The following is a 15,943-nucleotide window of genomic DNA, read 5'->3' on the forward strand; positions in this document are numbered from 1 at the left end:
TCCGCATGCCTCTAATCAGTATAGTGTAACAAAATTGTTTTCTCTCTTTTTATCTTTACTGCTTTTCCTGAATCATGGTCATTTTTTGTTTGTTTATTTCTCCCCCACTCTTGAAAGAAGTAGAATAACTTTCCTTGGGGAAAGTGACCTGACTTTCTTGAGCATTTAACCATTTGCTAATGCTTTATGAATGTTTTCTACCCTAATCCTCATGGTCACCTGTGGGTTAGGGATCCTTCCCCCAGTGTACTGAGGAGTAAACTGAGGCTCACATGGGTTAGGTGTTCTTTCCACTGTGGTGTTCTATTTCCAGTCTTAGGGGTTTGAGATCATCATAAATTCTATATTCGTGTATACCATAGTATGAATGGCAAAAAATCAAGAGCAATGTAGTCTCAGATTATAATAATAGATGAGTTGTCCTGTGTATCTAGAGTAATGGATGGAGAGGGATACTTCTCAGAATCACCTGGGAGAGGTTTTGTAAAATGTACCTGTCTTAAATCCATCTTTCCCAGCCTGGACCTGCTGTAATAACCTCTGGGAGTGGGTCCTAGGCTGGTATATTATGAAAAGACTCCTCAAAAGAATTCTGATACATATTTCCAGTTAAATACTGATGTAGAGTAAGGGAGATAATAGACTTGCTCTACCTCTTGCCGACAGAAATTTACCTGACCTGCTGTTAACATAAGAGTGGCATGCCTAAGATATCCTGCATTAACAAAAAAATACATTATCAAAACAGTTTTTTCAATTGGAAAAGAAAAAAGATCGAAGCAGGAACTTGCAATAATGATAGAAGTGTCGGTAAACCTTTATTTTCACATGACTTCAGACTTAAAGTTGATAAAATAGTACAAAGAATTCCTGATACTCTTCCCCTAGATCTGCCACACTTTCTCCCATTCTGTCTGCATACATTTGTGCGTGTGTGTCTGAGATTTTTTTTCCCTGAACTATTTGAGAGTAAGTCATAGCTACTATTCCCCTTCAGTCCTGAATAGTGTCTGGTATGAATTTCCTAAACACAAGGATATTCTCTTACATAATCACAGCATATTTATGGAAGTTGAGAACTGAGCACTGAAATAACATTATTTAAGTCACTGACCTTATTCAAATTCTTTAGCTTACTAATGTCCTAGTAAAGGTTGTTTTATGGCTATAAATATATTTCTGTAAAACTTTAATATTACTGAATAAATTCAGTGTTTGATTTCATCTAACCCTTACTCAAAAATAATAGTCATTGTTTTCTTGCCACCATTAACACTAAAATCAGTTCTGCCTCAAAATTCTCCCACGGAAGTAGCATAGCCAGAAAGAACTAAGTACCAAGCACTAATGAAAGAAAGGTTGGAATGTATGTATATTCTCGAACGATATTGTCCCTGTGGTAATAAGTTAGAATGGAGAATTTTCTGGCAAAAAAAGAAACTCTAAGTGCTTAGGAAAAAAACTTGATCAGTCTCCAAAGCGGAACACCCAGAAAGTGTTCACAGTTCAGAGAATGAATTTTCCTCTCGGGCAAAAGATCCAAAGTTCAAGAAGAACCTAGGGAGGCATTTGCAGTGCAGCAGTCCGAGCAGTAGGGAAAACAAAGTCACTGCAGAATGTAACAACAGGAAGTTGGCTCTAAATAATGACATGATTAAAAAAATAAAAAAAATAATGACATGATTAATGAGCCAAATGAAAGTAACTTCAACACAAAATAAATTTGGAGACTAGAGCATTGAGATCTTCCCTTGAAAAAAAGCATAGTACCTAACTTGGTAAGGAAAAGGCATAAATAACAACATGGAATAAAGGCAGATAGAAAGTTCAGAGACTTAGTAAAGCTCGAGAGTTGAGAACAGCAGCTTTGGATTCTTTCAGGCGACAGGACTCCTAGAATCTCATTTCAGTCACTTCCTGTTGAGAAGATATTGGAACTCTTCTGTGCCACGATTTCCTCCTTGACAGAAAAGGGGAACATGTTATCAGAACATGATATGGAATCACGTGTGACGTTCTCTGTCCCTCCCGTGCTTAGCACAATAGCAAACGTGGATATCACGGCATTTATCTGTGCAAGTCGACATGGAGAGAGCATGATTACATATCTAAAGTTGAAGGGCAGACAGCACTGGAAGCATCAAGAATACGGAGATCTCGGGCAGCCCCGGTGGTGCAGCGGTTCGGTGCCGCCAGCAGCCCGGGGTGTGGCCCTGGAGTCCTGGGATCGAGTTCCGCATCGGGCTCCCTAAAATCTTAAAAAAGAAAGAATACCGAGATCTCAGAACTGTAGGTAAAAACAAAGAAAAAAATCCTCTCCCCACTCCACTGGTGTTCACAATGACTAGATCGTTGTGGATTTCCAGAGCGTAGGGAATTTTGTAGATGCAAAGATGCGTAGCTCATCTTCAAATGGCTGTTTAAGAATTGAGTCTAACAAGTGCCCTGGGTTAGCAAGTCTTGGGGGGGGGGCAGGGGTGGAAGTTGGTGAGGATTTAAAGTACAGACTGTATGGACAGTAAGTATGTGTAATAGGAATGACAAGTGAGAAGGAGGGAAAAATGATAATTCAACACATTTATAGGATTTCTCTGTGGGACACTTTGGTCACAGTTTCTGCTGTTTTGGACCTTATGATTTTGTGAGGAAGAAAAAACAGGTCAAGTACTAAAGGAGAAACAGTAATAACAATAAAGAAATAAAGGACATTTGCAGCAGCAAATCGAAACAGCACATTTAAAAATAAAGGCCTTAGGACTAAGAAATAAATAAATGAATAAAATACCATTAAAGACAAGCTTTAAACCTAAAGACTTAACAACAAAAACAACAGGGTCTGTGGAGAAAATAAAGGTCACAGTTACATCATTAGTGAAAGGGTGAGAGAAGATAGGCCATTCTGTACTAAAAGGCACAGCAAATAATGCACTTCTTCAGGATGTCCGATTATGTTCCCCACCACGGCAATAAAATGTACAAAGGACAAAGTTTTCTGGGTAAGGAATAGAACAGAAAGTGGTTTGAACTGGAAGAACTTGATTACCCACTTTCAGAATCCGATTCCTTCAGGAGTATAATGTGAGTGTTTTGGCTTTGCCATCGAGGAGCAGGAGTTCGGAGAAAGTGAACAACGGCAAGGGTGATGTTGGCCAAACATGCCTGGCCCCGCACTGTAAAACTTGATTTTTAAAGGATTTCAGATTTACAGAAAAATCACAGTAACGGTACAAAGAACCATGTTCAGTAATTGTTGACCTTTTGCCGCGTTTGCCTTACCGTGTTGTCTCTACACAATCTGAGAGCACGTTGTAGACATGATGTTCCTTTCTCCCTACCTACTAAAGTATGTATTTCTCAAGAACAAGGGTATTTACCTACATAACCACAGGGCAAGTATCAAAATCCGGAAAATTGACATTGATATAATCCTTTTTTTAAAAAAAAGATTTTATTTATTTATTCATGAGAGACACAGCAAGAGAGGCAGAGACACAGGCAGAGGGAGAACAGGCTCCATGCAGGGAGCCGGATGTGGGAATCGATCCCGGGTCTCCAGGATCACGCCCCGGGCCAAAGGCAGGCGCCAAACCCACTGAGCCACTCAGGGATCCCTGATATAATCCTTTTATGTAATCTATAGAACTTATTCAAATTTTGCCAATCCTGTCCTTTGTCGCAATTTTTCCTTTCCAGTCCAGAATCCATTCTCAGATCATACATGGCATCCTGTATCATGTCCTTTTAGTTTCAGTGTGGACCAGTTCCTTACCTTTTTGTCTTTCTCAAGCCTCTGAACTCCTCACTTCCTCCTGCACGTTCAGCAGATAACACTGCTTCCTACTTGAATACAGGAAGTAGGAGTCATAGAAAGGAATGTTCTCCATTTCTCTTTACTCACCCACTTATCACTGGGCTCATCTTCTCCTGGTCCCTCCTCTTGTCCACTCTGGCCTCTTTCTCCACTGTACTGGATTTTCCCCATCGTTGTTTATTTGTTCCGTTAACAAATGAATTTGAGTGTCTACTATGTGTCCAGCCCTCCTCAAGGTGCTGGGAATAAAGCAGTGAATGAGAAAAACAAGGCCTCTGCCTTCATGCAGCTTTATCTCATAAAAAATACTTGCCCCCCCCAAAGAATACTTGCCAATCCCACTTCTTTCAGGCCAAAGACATTCCTCACTTTTCATTTACATTCACCATCCTGCTCTAGTCTGCCTTCCAGGCCACTGAAACTCATCGGTGATGGCCTGTTGAAAATCTACTAGACATTAAACATCCAGTAAAAAAAAAAAAAAATATATATATATATATATATTAAATAAACATCCAGTAAAATCTAAACATGGGTGGCTCAGTCAGTTAAGCTCCGACTCTTGGTTTCTGCTCAAGTTATGACCTCAGGGTCCTGGGATTGGGCCCCGGGTCAGCTCCATGCTCTGCATGGTGTCTGCTGGTGATTCTCTTTCTCCCTCTCCAAAAAAAAAAGAAAAGAGAAAAATCTAGAAAACTTTTTATATGTCCATGTTTTCTAGCATTTGACACTACCATGATTCTACTCCTTAGAAACACTTCCAGATTAATGAGGAGTGCCTGGCTCTTAAGGGAAGAAACTAACCTGCGGTGAGAGTTGAAATACCTTGTCTGAAACCAGAGATGGCTCATAACTGGATGAGTCACTGTTCAAACTGAAATTTGTGTGAATCATGGACCTAGGAATTCTATAACATCTCAATTGGACTGGTTAAGTGGGGATGCTATTTATGAAAATAAGAAATGGAAGAGGAGGCGTAGGTTTGGTGGACAAAGAGATACTTGAAGTTACATCGTACTCATACCATTAACTTCCCTGAATTTTATCTATCCATACTCTCCAAAAGAAAAAGGGGCGTGATTTAAATGGTGCAGGTTATTTCATAGCTCTCATGAGACTTGACATGGTTTTTAAGTTACTCTCGTGCACTTTATTGTCCTTGTAAGTGTATATGAAAAGGAGAAATGTGCTTGTAGCTATGTTCATGACTCTTAAGATCTGCTCAGTTCTTAGGGAGTGAGGCAGCTGACACTGGGACAGTGATGTAGATTATTTACCACCAAAGTTGAGTCCGATCAACCTCCCGTGACAGATACAGGCTGCAGCTTTAAGCTTGCAACCAATCACTGTAAACAAATTATATTTTCCCAAGCAAACATTCTGTTCTAGAAGTTACAAGTCACTACTCTTTAGAATCATTGTGAACAGATTTTATGAATAAGTTTTTTACTCTACTTAGGAAGACACCAGGGACAAGTCCCAATGTACATTAAAAGGTATAAATGCAAAGAATGTCTAAGAACATATTGGCAAAGTAACTGGGCAAGAGTCCCTGGACCAAACCACACCTGTCAGTGCTTTGTTATAATACCTGATCTTTCGTATCCTTCATAAACGATGCTCTGAACGCCTCAGATCTTTAAACTTAGCCTCTGTTTAGTTTGGGGTGATCTTTTTTTTTGGGGGGGGTGATCTTTTGACTAGTCCTTTTAGATATTGTGCTTTGGTACCTGTTTATGATTTTCTTTTCTAAAATTGTATTACCATATAGTGAGATTTTGTATCTACTCCCTGGGATGTTGAATTTAATTCTGTTGCAGTCTCTATAAGAATTTCCTCCATAATAGTCCTACACTTCCATTCTTTATTGTCAAGTTTCATGTACTCTCTTCCCTGAAAGATGTCCATCCAAATGCTTATTTGAGGAAGCTATTTGTCTTCTTCTTCAGCCTTCCTTTCTTTTGGAGTCCTCTGGAAGAAATTATCAAGTTTTGGGGGACTAACTAAAGAGTTCTAAACCTAGCTTTTTCTTTTTAAAGATTTTATTTATTTATTCATGAGAGACACACAGAGAGAGAGGCAGAGACACAGGCAGAGGGAAAAGCAAGCTCCCCCCAAGGAGCCCGATGTGAGACTCGATCCCAGGACCCCAGGATCATGCCCTGAGCCGAAGGCAGATGCTCAACCACTGAGCCACCCAGGCATCCCCCTAGCTCTTCTTATTTAATTGTAGACTTCTCATGGTACTCTTCCCTTACCTAGTAAAATGTTTATGCTTTGACAGTTACAGTGCCCTTAGGATCTCTGTTCTGCCTGTGGAATCTATATCCTGGGAGGACTGTATGCTGCTATTGTTTTTAAATCTTCATGTTTGTGAGATGTAGTTTATTGACAGCAGATTTTTATTTTTGTTTATTTGCAGATGTTCGCACACAAGCCATGTACCAGATGATGGACCAAGGCTTTGTAGGACTTATTTTTTCCTGTTTCATAGAAGATAAAAACACAAAGGTATTGTGTGTGTGTGTGTACATGCGCACGTGTGTGTAAACACACAGAGAATAGAGAAAAATCTTTTTGCAATTTTAATAGGGTGGCCAGGGAAGGTTTCAATGAGAAGGGTCATTGAGTCAGGACCTGAAGAAAGTGAGGGAGCAAGTCTTGTGGATTTCTTGGGGGAAGAGCGTTCCAGGCAGACGAAATAGCCAGTGCAAAGACCCTGAGGTGAGTGTGGCATGTTCAGAGGACATCAAGGAGGTCAGTGTGACTACAGCAGAATGAGGAAGACCATGACCCTATGGCTCAGTTTTACCCCATTTTCCCGGTCTCCTATTGAGTTAACACCTTTCTTTCTTGAAACCGTCCTGGTCTGGACACTAACTCATTTGGTAATTCTACAATGAGGTCTCAAAGATACCCAGGGGCAGGTCTCTTCAGGCCTTTGATTGGACTCTGACTTCAGAAGCCACGACATGGTGACTTTATGTTTTAATGGGATCTTTCTGGCTATTGTGTTGATCATAAGTTGTATAGAGGATGGGGGTGGGTGCGTGGGGAAGGAGGGAGTGTGGAATCCATGATGTCTGTGAAACCAGTTAGGAAGCTACTGCAGTGATCTAGGCTAGGGCTTATGGAGGTTTGACCATGGTGGAAGGAGTAGAGGTAATAATGAAAAGGGGCCAGATTCTGCAGATATTTTGATGGCTAGTAGTAACAAGTGCTGCCATTTATCACCTATTGTATGGTGCCTACTTATTAGGTGTTTTACATAAATATGTTCTAGCCTTGATAACAGGTCTATGAGAATTTTTATTATTTTTTAAAGATTTATTTTATTAATTTTAGAGAGAAAGAGAGCATGTGGGAGAGGGGCAGAGGGAGAGAGAATCTCAACCAGACTCCATGCTGAGCACAGAGGCTGACACAGGGCTCGATCTCACGACCCTGAGCTGAAATCAAGAGTCAGATGCTTAACCAACTGAGCCAGCCAGGTGCCCGGTGGATGATTATTATCTGTATTTTATGGATGAGCCACGCTCAGAGAAGTTAAGCAGTTCAATCAATGGCTAGTCTTGCCATTCTTTACAGGGTTTCTGTTTGAATTTTATGCTCATGTCAAGAGGTTTAACTACGTGTCAGTTCAAACAAAAAGAAAATTACTATTTAACATTGTAGGAATGAATTTTGCCAAGACTACCAAGTATGCTCTGTCCTTTAATACATTAGTTATATTGTCAGAATTTATGTTAATAATGAATATTGTTCATAAAATGACTGTTTTCCGGGAACAGTGAAGTATCTTGAACTTTATACTTCACGTGAAATGATTTTGGCTTTGTAGAAATTGATTTATGGCGTATTCCATGTTTGGAATCCCTTTTAACATCCCACTTCCGGAGGGTCTTTGGATATCACTTATATATGGATATGAATATTAGGTTAGAATCTACTAAAGTGCCATTCCTGTTTGAATATTAATCCTTCTCTGTGTGATATTTCTTTCTTTCTTTCTTTCTTTCTTTCTTTCTTTCTTTCTTTCTTTCTTTCTTTCTTTCTTTCTTTCTTCTTTCTTTCTTTCTTTCTTTCTCTCTCTCTCTTTCTCTCTCTCTCTCTTTTTTTAGACTGGCCGGGTACTCTACACTTGCTTTCAATCCATACAGGCCCAAAAGAGCTCAGAGTAAGTATGACAGAGATGTGTGTATATATGTCTGTATGTATTGGTGGGTTGATTTTCATTCCAGGGAATTGATTGTACAGACCCAATTAAATAAATTATGCATCTAAATAATGGAATAATATGCAGCCATTAAAAATATGAGGAAGCTCAGTAGTAATATGGAAATATCTGCAAGAGACATGGTGAAATAAAAAAGACAAGGCATAAGAATACTATGTATAGTATGCTACCATTTGTGTAAGGAGATGGAAGAGAAATATATACATGAATACCCCAGCATACCTGCTGGTATATACATTAAATATCTGGAAGGAAACACATCAGTCACCTCAGCAGAGGCGAAGTGATGTTTAGTTTGATCCCTGAAAAAAATTCTCTTCATATTCTTTCTAGATTTATAACTTAAGATGTTATCTATTCGTATTATGTTATTTTGCCCTCCAAAATAAGGATTTAATTCCATACTCTGCCCCATTTCAATTTCCCTACTGTTGTATTTTCACCACAAATCTTTATATTTTCACAGTTGCAAACATCTGTGTCATGTGTTGTAACCATAAGTGCATTTTCTGTGCTTTCTCTACTCGTTGACTCTAAGAGTAGAGAATAAGTATTTATATTATTATCATGTAAATATTACTTCATATACAACCAAGCAGTGTAAAGTAGTACATTATAATTCCATTTCCTTTCTTGAAAAGTTCTTTTACTTTTTCACGGGGTTTTTGAATGACTTTTCTCTCCTTATGTTTATCCCTTTATCACCTCTCCAAGTTGAAAATTCTTTGGAGTTATATAGCAATCTTTGGAGTCCCTGCTTCTCCTAGGATCACTCTTGGAAGTCCTCTATCTTCCTGCATTAGTCAGGTCTCGACTGACAGCCTGGAACTTTCCTTCCTTATTCTCCTTGGTTAGATGCACTTTTGTCTGGATTTCATGTCCTCTTTCATGGTTCACTCTTTCCTCTTTCTAAGAAAGATATGCATTTGAATCTTTTACCCATCTCATTCTTGTTCTTTTGCAGGATCCTTTTTCCCCCTGACAGCTTTTAGGGACTTCTCTTATTCTTAATGTCATAAAATTTTCTGACAATTAGCCAGAGTGTAGATTTTCTCTGATTCCGAGTGCTGGATGCTGTCAGTTACACGGCTTTTGTGCTTGAAGGCTCAGAAGTTCTTTTGTATCCTCAGATAAAATCATCCATCTATACTCAGTTCCTGGGAAGAGAAAATCTTTTTATTGTTCAGTCCAACCCCATCGTTTAAAGTTTCTTCAAGTATCACTTGGCCTTTGGGGGATGTCGTCTCATTCTTCGAGTTACTTCCCCTTTTCTCCATTTTGACTCTAAGATGGCATTTGAAGTATTGGGAAGATGAAAGTAAACTTCTGGCTCTCGTGCTGGTTTTGGGGATCAGGGCGTGAGTCTTCATATACCTAGGGTATTTCTCCTCTCTTGTGGACTCGAAGCCCCAACACAGAGAGATGGCATAACAGCTGCCTCTCCTATGACTACCTCTTTCTCCCCGTGGGTTAAGAGGACTGTTTGTCATATCATTTTCTTCTTTGATAAATCTTCCCACTGTTTTCCCTTTCTCTTTCTAGAACTCCTATTGGTTAGATAGCAAAGTCCCTAGGTTGACAACACTCTTTAAAGTCATATTTTCTGTCTCTTTTTTTGTTGTTCTCATTTCTCGAGTATATTTTAAGTTTTGTCTTCTAATTTTTAATATTTCTGACTAATAAGAGATTTTTTCCTTGTTTAGGCGTTATTCGTATTTCACAGTATCCTTGATTTATTGCTATGATGGTGAAATGATAAATTTTCTTCTCTTTTTTTCAGTTACCTGTTTCCTCTGTGGTAATTTTTCTGTTGATCTTTTTATTGTATTTATATTCATGCTAAATGTATAAATATCTTTTTAAAATATTTTTCCATCCTCTTTTAAGAACAAGGCAACAAAAACATAAGTGATAGCTCATTTTTGTGTCCTTAGCTTGTCAACAGGAGGCTTCATTTTAGGGTGAGTGCACTGAGAGCCAACCACTTTTCTCAGGAATCACTAAATGTTAGATTTCAGATATCTTGCTCTAGGATACCAATCTTAACAATTGCTGTAATCCCAGACAGTTTATTCTGTTAGGAGAACTCTTATTGGTGTTGCTGTTACTGATGTTGATGATGATGATTTTGGCTTAAGAATGGAAGGCTAGTTACTAAACATTCTGTGTATATAGAGACCCAGTTGTGGAAGAGCACAAATGAGGAGTAACTAGAATCCCAAGTTTCTGGCAGAAAGACCAAAAAGGTAGGCTCCAGGAAACTACACAAAGGGAGGAGTGTGTTAAAGCCAACCTCATAAAATTGTCTATAAATTTCTGGGCCCACTCATGAGCCATGTATGTGTGGACCTGATCCTAAGTAGCATAAGCGATAACTGGATTAAGTAGTAGATCGCTACATATGTCCCATACTAATCACTGGGTGGCATATATGCATGGAAGATCTGAAGAGCACTAGAAATGCTCTGAAAATTGAACTGACATTGGAAGCATAGCCAACCGTGGAAATTTCAAACTGAACTTAACTAGGCAAATGGCCTGCTAAACAAAAACAGCAACATTCTCTGTAGAATACAAACAAGACCCTGTATATCATTAAAAAACATTCAAAATACACAAGATAGAATTCAGAATTATTTAGTATGGGAAGAACCACGGAAGTCTCAACTTGCATGGAAAACAGTAATTGACAGATGCCAACACTGACCTGACAATGATGTAGTAATGATCTGATAAAGACTTTAAAGCAACTGATAAAAATGTTCTTAAAAATCAGAAATATTTCAGCAACAAATGTTTAAAGAGAGTCTCAGCAAAGAAATGCAACACGTAAAGAACCAACTGCAAACTTTGGAAGTAAAGAATACAATCACTGAAATACAAAACTCATTGGATGGACTTGACAGGAAATGTTCTCCACAAAAGCAGTGAATGATCTGGCAAAAAATGTCAGAATCAACTTTATTGAAACTGTAGAAGCCAATTAAAACTTCATAGCAACCAGACAAGTGCTGAGCAAAAAAAAAAAATTGCAATCTCATATTTAAGGAAATCTCTGTTGAATCACTACATGGCCACAAAGCTAATGGGACAGAAACCTCGGTGGTTACACAGAACAAAGAATATCGACTGTGAAAAATTAGTTCAAGAAAGTCACTAAACACACAAAATCAGATAAAACTAGCAACAACAAACCCTGGGGAGGAGAATCTGATTTCCACACTTACCATATTATAATATTCAAAACATCCAGTTTTAACAACAAAGACATTCAAAGAAACAAGTTTTAGGCCATAAACAGAAAAAAGGAATTAATAAAAGAATTAATAAAAGCATTCCTGGGCAGCCCAGATGGCTCAGCGGTTTAGCGCTGCCTTTGGCCCAGAGTGCGACCTTGGAGACCCCGGATTGAGTCCCATATTAGGCTACCTGCATGGAGCCTGCTTCTCTCTCTGCTGCCCCCTTTGGGTCTCTCATGATTAATAAATACATCTTTAAAAATCAAAGCATTCCTGGAGGAAATCCAGACATTGGACTTACTAGACAAAGACTTTTAATCAACTATTTAAAATATTCTCAAAAAGCGAAAAGGAAACTATGTACAAAGAACTAAGGAAACCGTGAAGATGACAGAGGATATCAAGTAGAGAATATTGGTAAAGAGATGATTTATGAAAAGGAAGCAAATAGGAATTCTGAAATGAGTAGTACAATGACTCAAGTGAAAAATTCACCAGTAAGGTTCAACAGCAGATTTGAGAAGATGAAAGAATCAACTGATGATGTTACTGTCTGAGTATTAGAAAGTAAAAAATAAAGTTGAACAGAGTCTGAGATCCATGGGACACTTTGAAACATTACCATTATTCTCAAAATATGAGTCTCAGTACAAGATGAGAGAAAGAGGCAGAAAATATATGTGAAGGAATAATGGTCAAAAGCTTCTCAAATTTTATGAAAGGCATGAAGCTAAACATCCAGCATCTCAAAGAACTCCAAGCAGGATGAACTCAAAGACATTGACATTGAGACATATTATAATCAAAGTGTTGGAAGCCAAAGCCGAAGAGAGAATCATGAAAATGGCAAGAGAAGTGACTCATTACACACAGGGGATTCTCAATAAGATTGAGAGGCAATTTATCATCAGAAACCAGGGAGGCCAAAAATCAGTGGGATGACGTATTCTAAATGCTGATAGGAAAAAAGGAAACAACAAAAAAAGAACAACAGAACTGGTAAGGAAAAATTCATTCTGTATCTGGCAAAATCATCCTCTAAAAGCGAAGGAGAGGGCAGCCCCGGTGGCGCAGTGGTTTAGCACCACCTGCAGCCCAGGGTGTGATCCTGGAGACCCTGGATCAAGTCACATGTCAGGCTCCCTGCATGGAGCCTGCTTCTCCCTCTGCCTGTGTCTCTGCCTCTCTCTCTCTGTCTCTATGAATAAATAACTAAAATCTTTAAAAAAATAAATAAAAGTGAAGGAGAAATTGACATTCCCAGGTAAACAAAAACTGAGAGTATTGTTACTAGTAGATCTACCAAATAGTAGATGAAAACACATTTTTTCTCAACAGTACACGGATGTTTTCCTGTACAGGGATAAACAGGGATAAACCCTGTTAGTCTGTAAAGCAAGTCTCAATAAATTTCAAAAGTTTGAGATCATACAAAGCATCTTCTACAAAAATAGAATGAGATCTGAAATCAGGTACAGAAGGAAATCTGGAAATTTTATAACACAAAAATGTGGAAATTAAATAACACATTCTTAAGCAACCAATAGGACAAAGAAAAAATTACAAAAGAAGTTAGAAAATACTTGGAGACTGAAAATAAACCTAGAACATACCAGAATTTATGGGATAGAGAAAAAGCAGTACTCAGAGGGAAATTTATAGCTGTATATTAAAAAAGAAATCAGGCAGGGGCACCTGGCTGTCTTGGTTGGTAGAGTGTGGCTCTTGATCTCAGGGTTGTGGGTTCCAGACCCAGGTTGGGTGTAGAAATTGCTTAAAAAATAAAAAGAAATTTAAGGAATAAATATCTCAAGTCAATAACCTAACTTTACACTTTTAATGGACTGGAAAAAGTGTCAACTAAATACAAAGCAACTAGAGGGAAGAAAATCATAAATGTTAAAGTTGAAGACAAAATAGGGAATAAAAAACAATAGTTAGGGGGCACCTGGTGGCTCAGTTGGTTAGGCATCTGCCTTCAGCTCAGATCATGATCTCAGGGTCCTGGGATAGAGCTCCGTGTCGGGATCCCTGCTCAGTGGGGAGTCTGCTTCTCCCTCTCCTTCTGCCTCTCCCCCTGCTTGTGCTCTCCCTCTTGCTCACTCTCAAAAAAGTAGAATCTTTTAAAAATAGAACAAAAAGAATCAAATATAGCAAAAGTTAGTTTTTTGAAAAGGTCAACAAAATTGACATACCTTTAGTTAGAATGACAAAAATGAGAGAAGGCACAAATAACTAAAATCCTCAATAAAAATAGGGACACTGCTACTGTCCTTCCAGAAATAAAAGGATTATAAGGTAAAACAGAACATTTGCCTGCCAATACATTAGATGAGTTAAAGGAGATGGAAAAATTCCTAGAAATACACAAATTACCAAAACTGGTTCAAAAAGAAAGAAAACTAGAACAGAACTATAAAAATAGATTGAATCAGTAATCAGAACTCTCCTGACCAAGAAAATTCTAAATTCAGATGACTACACAATTCTACACACTAAAAGAAGAATTAACACTAATCCTTCTCAGATTCTTCTGAAAAATAGAAGAGGAGGGAGTACTTCTAATTCATTCTTTGAGTCTGGCATTACCCTGATACCAAAGCCAGACAAAGATATCACAAAAAAGAAAAAAAAGAGAATTACATAGCAATATTCCTTATCAATACAGATACAAAAATTTTCAGTAAAGTCTAGCAAACTGAATCTTAAAACACATTAAAAGGATTATGTGCCATGACCAAGTGGGATTTATCCCTGACATACAAGCAAGTTTTAACATAAAGTCAATGTAATATGAAGGGAAAAACCCACATGATTATATTAATTGATGCCCAAAAAGCATTTGACAAATTCCAACACAATTTCATGATAAAATCACTCGAAACTAGGAATTTAGAGTACATTCCTTAATATGTATGGACATTTAAGAAAACTCACAACTAACATTTTAGTCAGTGGTAAAAGAGTGAAAACATTGGAAGTTCTGGAACAAGAGAAGGATGCCCACTTTCACCACTGCTATTCAACATTGTACTAGTAGTTCTAGCAAGGGCATTTAGGTAGGAAAAGAAATAAAAGGCATCCTTGTTGGAAAGTAGGAAGTAAAACTATATTTGAAGATGACATGATCCTATCTATATAGAAAACCCTAAAGAAATCCCCAAAAGCTAGTAGAGCTAATAAATTCAGCAAAGCTTCAGTGTTCAAAGCCAATATACAAAAATCTGTTATGTTTCTTCACATCAGCAAGTAACGATCCAAAATCCAAAAAAGAAATAAAGAAAATAGTTCCATTTGCAGTAGCATCCATAATAATGAAATACCCAGGAAAAAAATTTTTTATTTGTATTAATTTTTATTTTTTTGAAGATTTTATTTGCTCATGAGAGAGAGACACACAGGCAGAGGGAGAAGCAGGCTCCACATAATGAGCCCAATGTGGGACTCGATCCTGGGACTCTGGGATCATGCCCTGAGCTGAAGGCAGTTGCTCAACTGCTGACCCACCCACTCAGGCGTCCCTACCCAAGAAAAAAGTTAACCATGTGTTGGAAAGACTTGTAAAAAATAGAATACACTGCTGAAGGAAATTAAAGAGTGACTAAATAAATCAGAAGACACTCCATGTTCATGGATCAGAAAATTCAGTATCATTAAGATGACAATAATTCCCAAAGAGATCTCTGGATTCAATACAATCCCTATTAAAATTCTAATGGCCCTTTTTACAGAAATGGATCATCCTAAAATTTATATGAAATTGCAAGTCATATAGCAAAGTAATATTGAAAAATAAGAAAGTTGGAGGAATCACACTTCCAGATTTCAAAGCTTAACTACAAAGCTTCAGCAACCAAAACACTTATAAACATGTATACCTATGGCCAATTGATTTTCAACAAGGGTACCAGTGTCATTGAGTGAGGAAGGAATAGTCTGTTCAACAAGTGCTGGTGGGACAACTGGATATTCACATCTAGTATAAAGAAATATTAACTCAAAATAGACCAATGACTTAAGTAGAAGAGCTGGAACTAGAAAACGCTTAGAAGAAAATACAGATAATCATGATATTGGATTTTAAAATTTTTGATTTTGATTAATTTATTTTTTTAAGTATGCTCCATGCCTAGTGTGGAGCCCAGTATGGGGCTTGAACTCACTACTGAGGATTAAGACCTGAGCTGAGATCAAGAGTTGGATGCTTCCTTAACCAACTGAGCCACCTAGGTGCCCCATGACATTGGATTTTAGATGGAATCTTAGATATGACACCAAAAGCATGAATAACAGAACATAAAGTGGACTTTTAAGAATTTAAAAACTTTTGTTTCTCAAGACACTATCAAGAAAGTGAAAGGACAAGCTACAGAATAGGAGGAAATATTTGCCAGTCATATATCTAACATGGGTCTAGTATTCAGAATATATAAGGAACTCTTACAATTCAACAGCAAAATGACAACTTAAAAATGGGCAATGAATTTGAATAGACCTTTCTAAAGAAGGTATACAAATGTACACCGACAGGTACATGAGAAAATGTTTGACATCAGTCGTTTTGGAAAATGCAAATCAAACCTAAAGTGAGATGCCATATCATATAAGTTGAGCATGATTTTTTTAAATAATTTTTTTAAATTTTTATTTATTTAT

The 15,943-nt window shown here is 37.8% G+C and overlaps 1 protein-coding gene across 3 annotated transcripts in view; it reads left to right on the forward strand.

The window, feature by feature from the left end:
* The window catches only part of BRCC3 (BRCA1/BRCA2-containing complex subunit 3), a 62,370-nt gene that overhangs the window by 12,101 nt on the left and 34,326 nt on the right, over positions 1–15,943 (forward strand). For all 3 annotated transcript variants that reach the window (XM_055338293.1, XM_055338292.1, XM_055338294.1), the window contains 2 exons: positions 6,234–6,322; positions 7,933–7,988. In XM_055338293.1, coding sequence (XP_055194268.1) covers positions 6,234–6,322; positions 7,933–7,988 — 145 coding nt within the window. The remainder of the gene's footprint in view (positions 1–6,233; positions 6,323–7,932; positions 7,989–15,943) is intronic.

The sequence above is a fragment of the Nyctereutes procyonoides genome, unplaced genomic scaffold (genome assembly GCF_905146905.1).
Source record: "Nyctereutes procyonoides isolate TBG_1078 unplaced genomic scaffold, NYPRO_anot_genome, whole genome shotgun sequence".
NCBI lineage: Eukaryota > Metazoa > Chordata > Mammalia > Carnivora > Canidae > Nyctereutes > Nyctereutes procyonoides.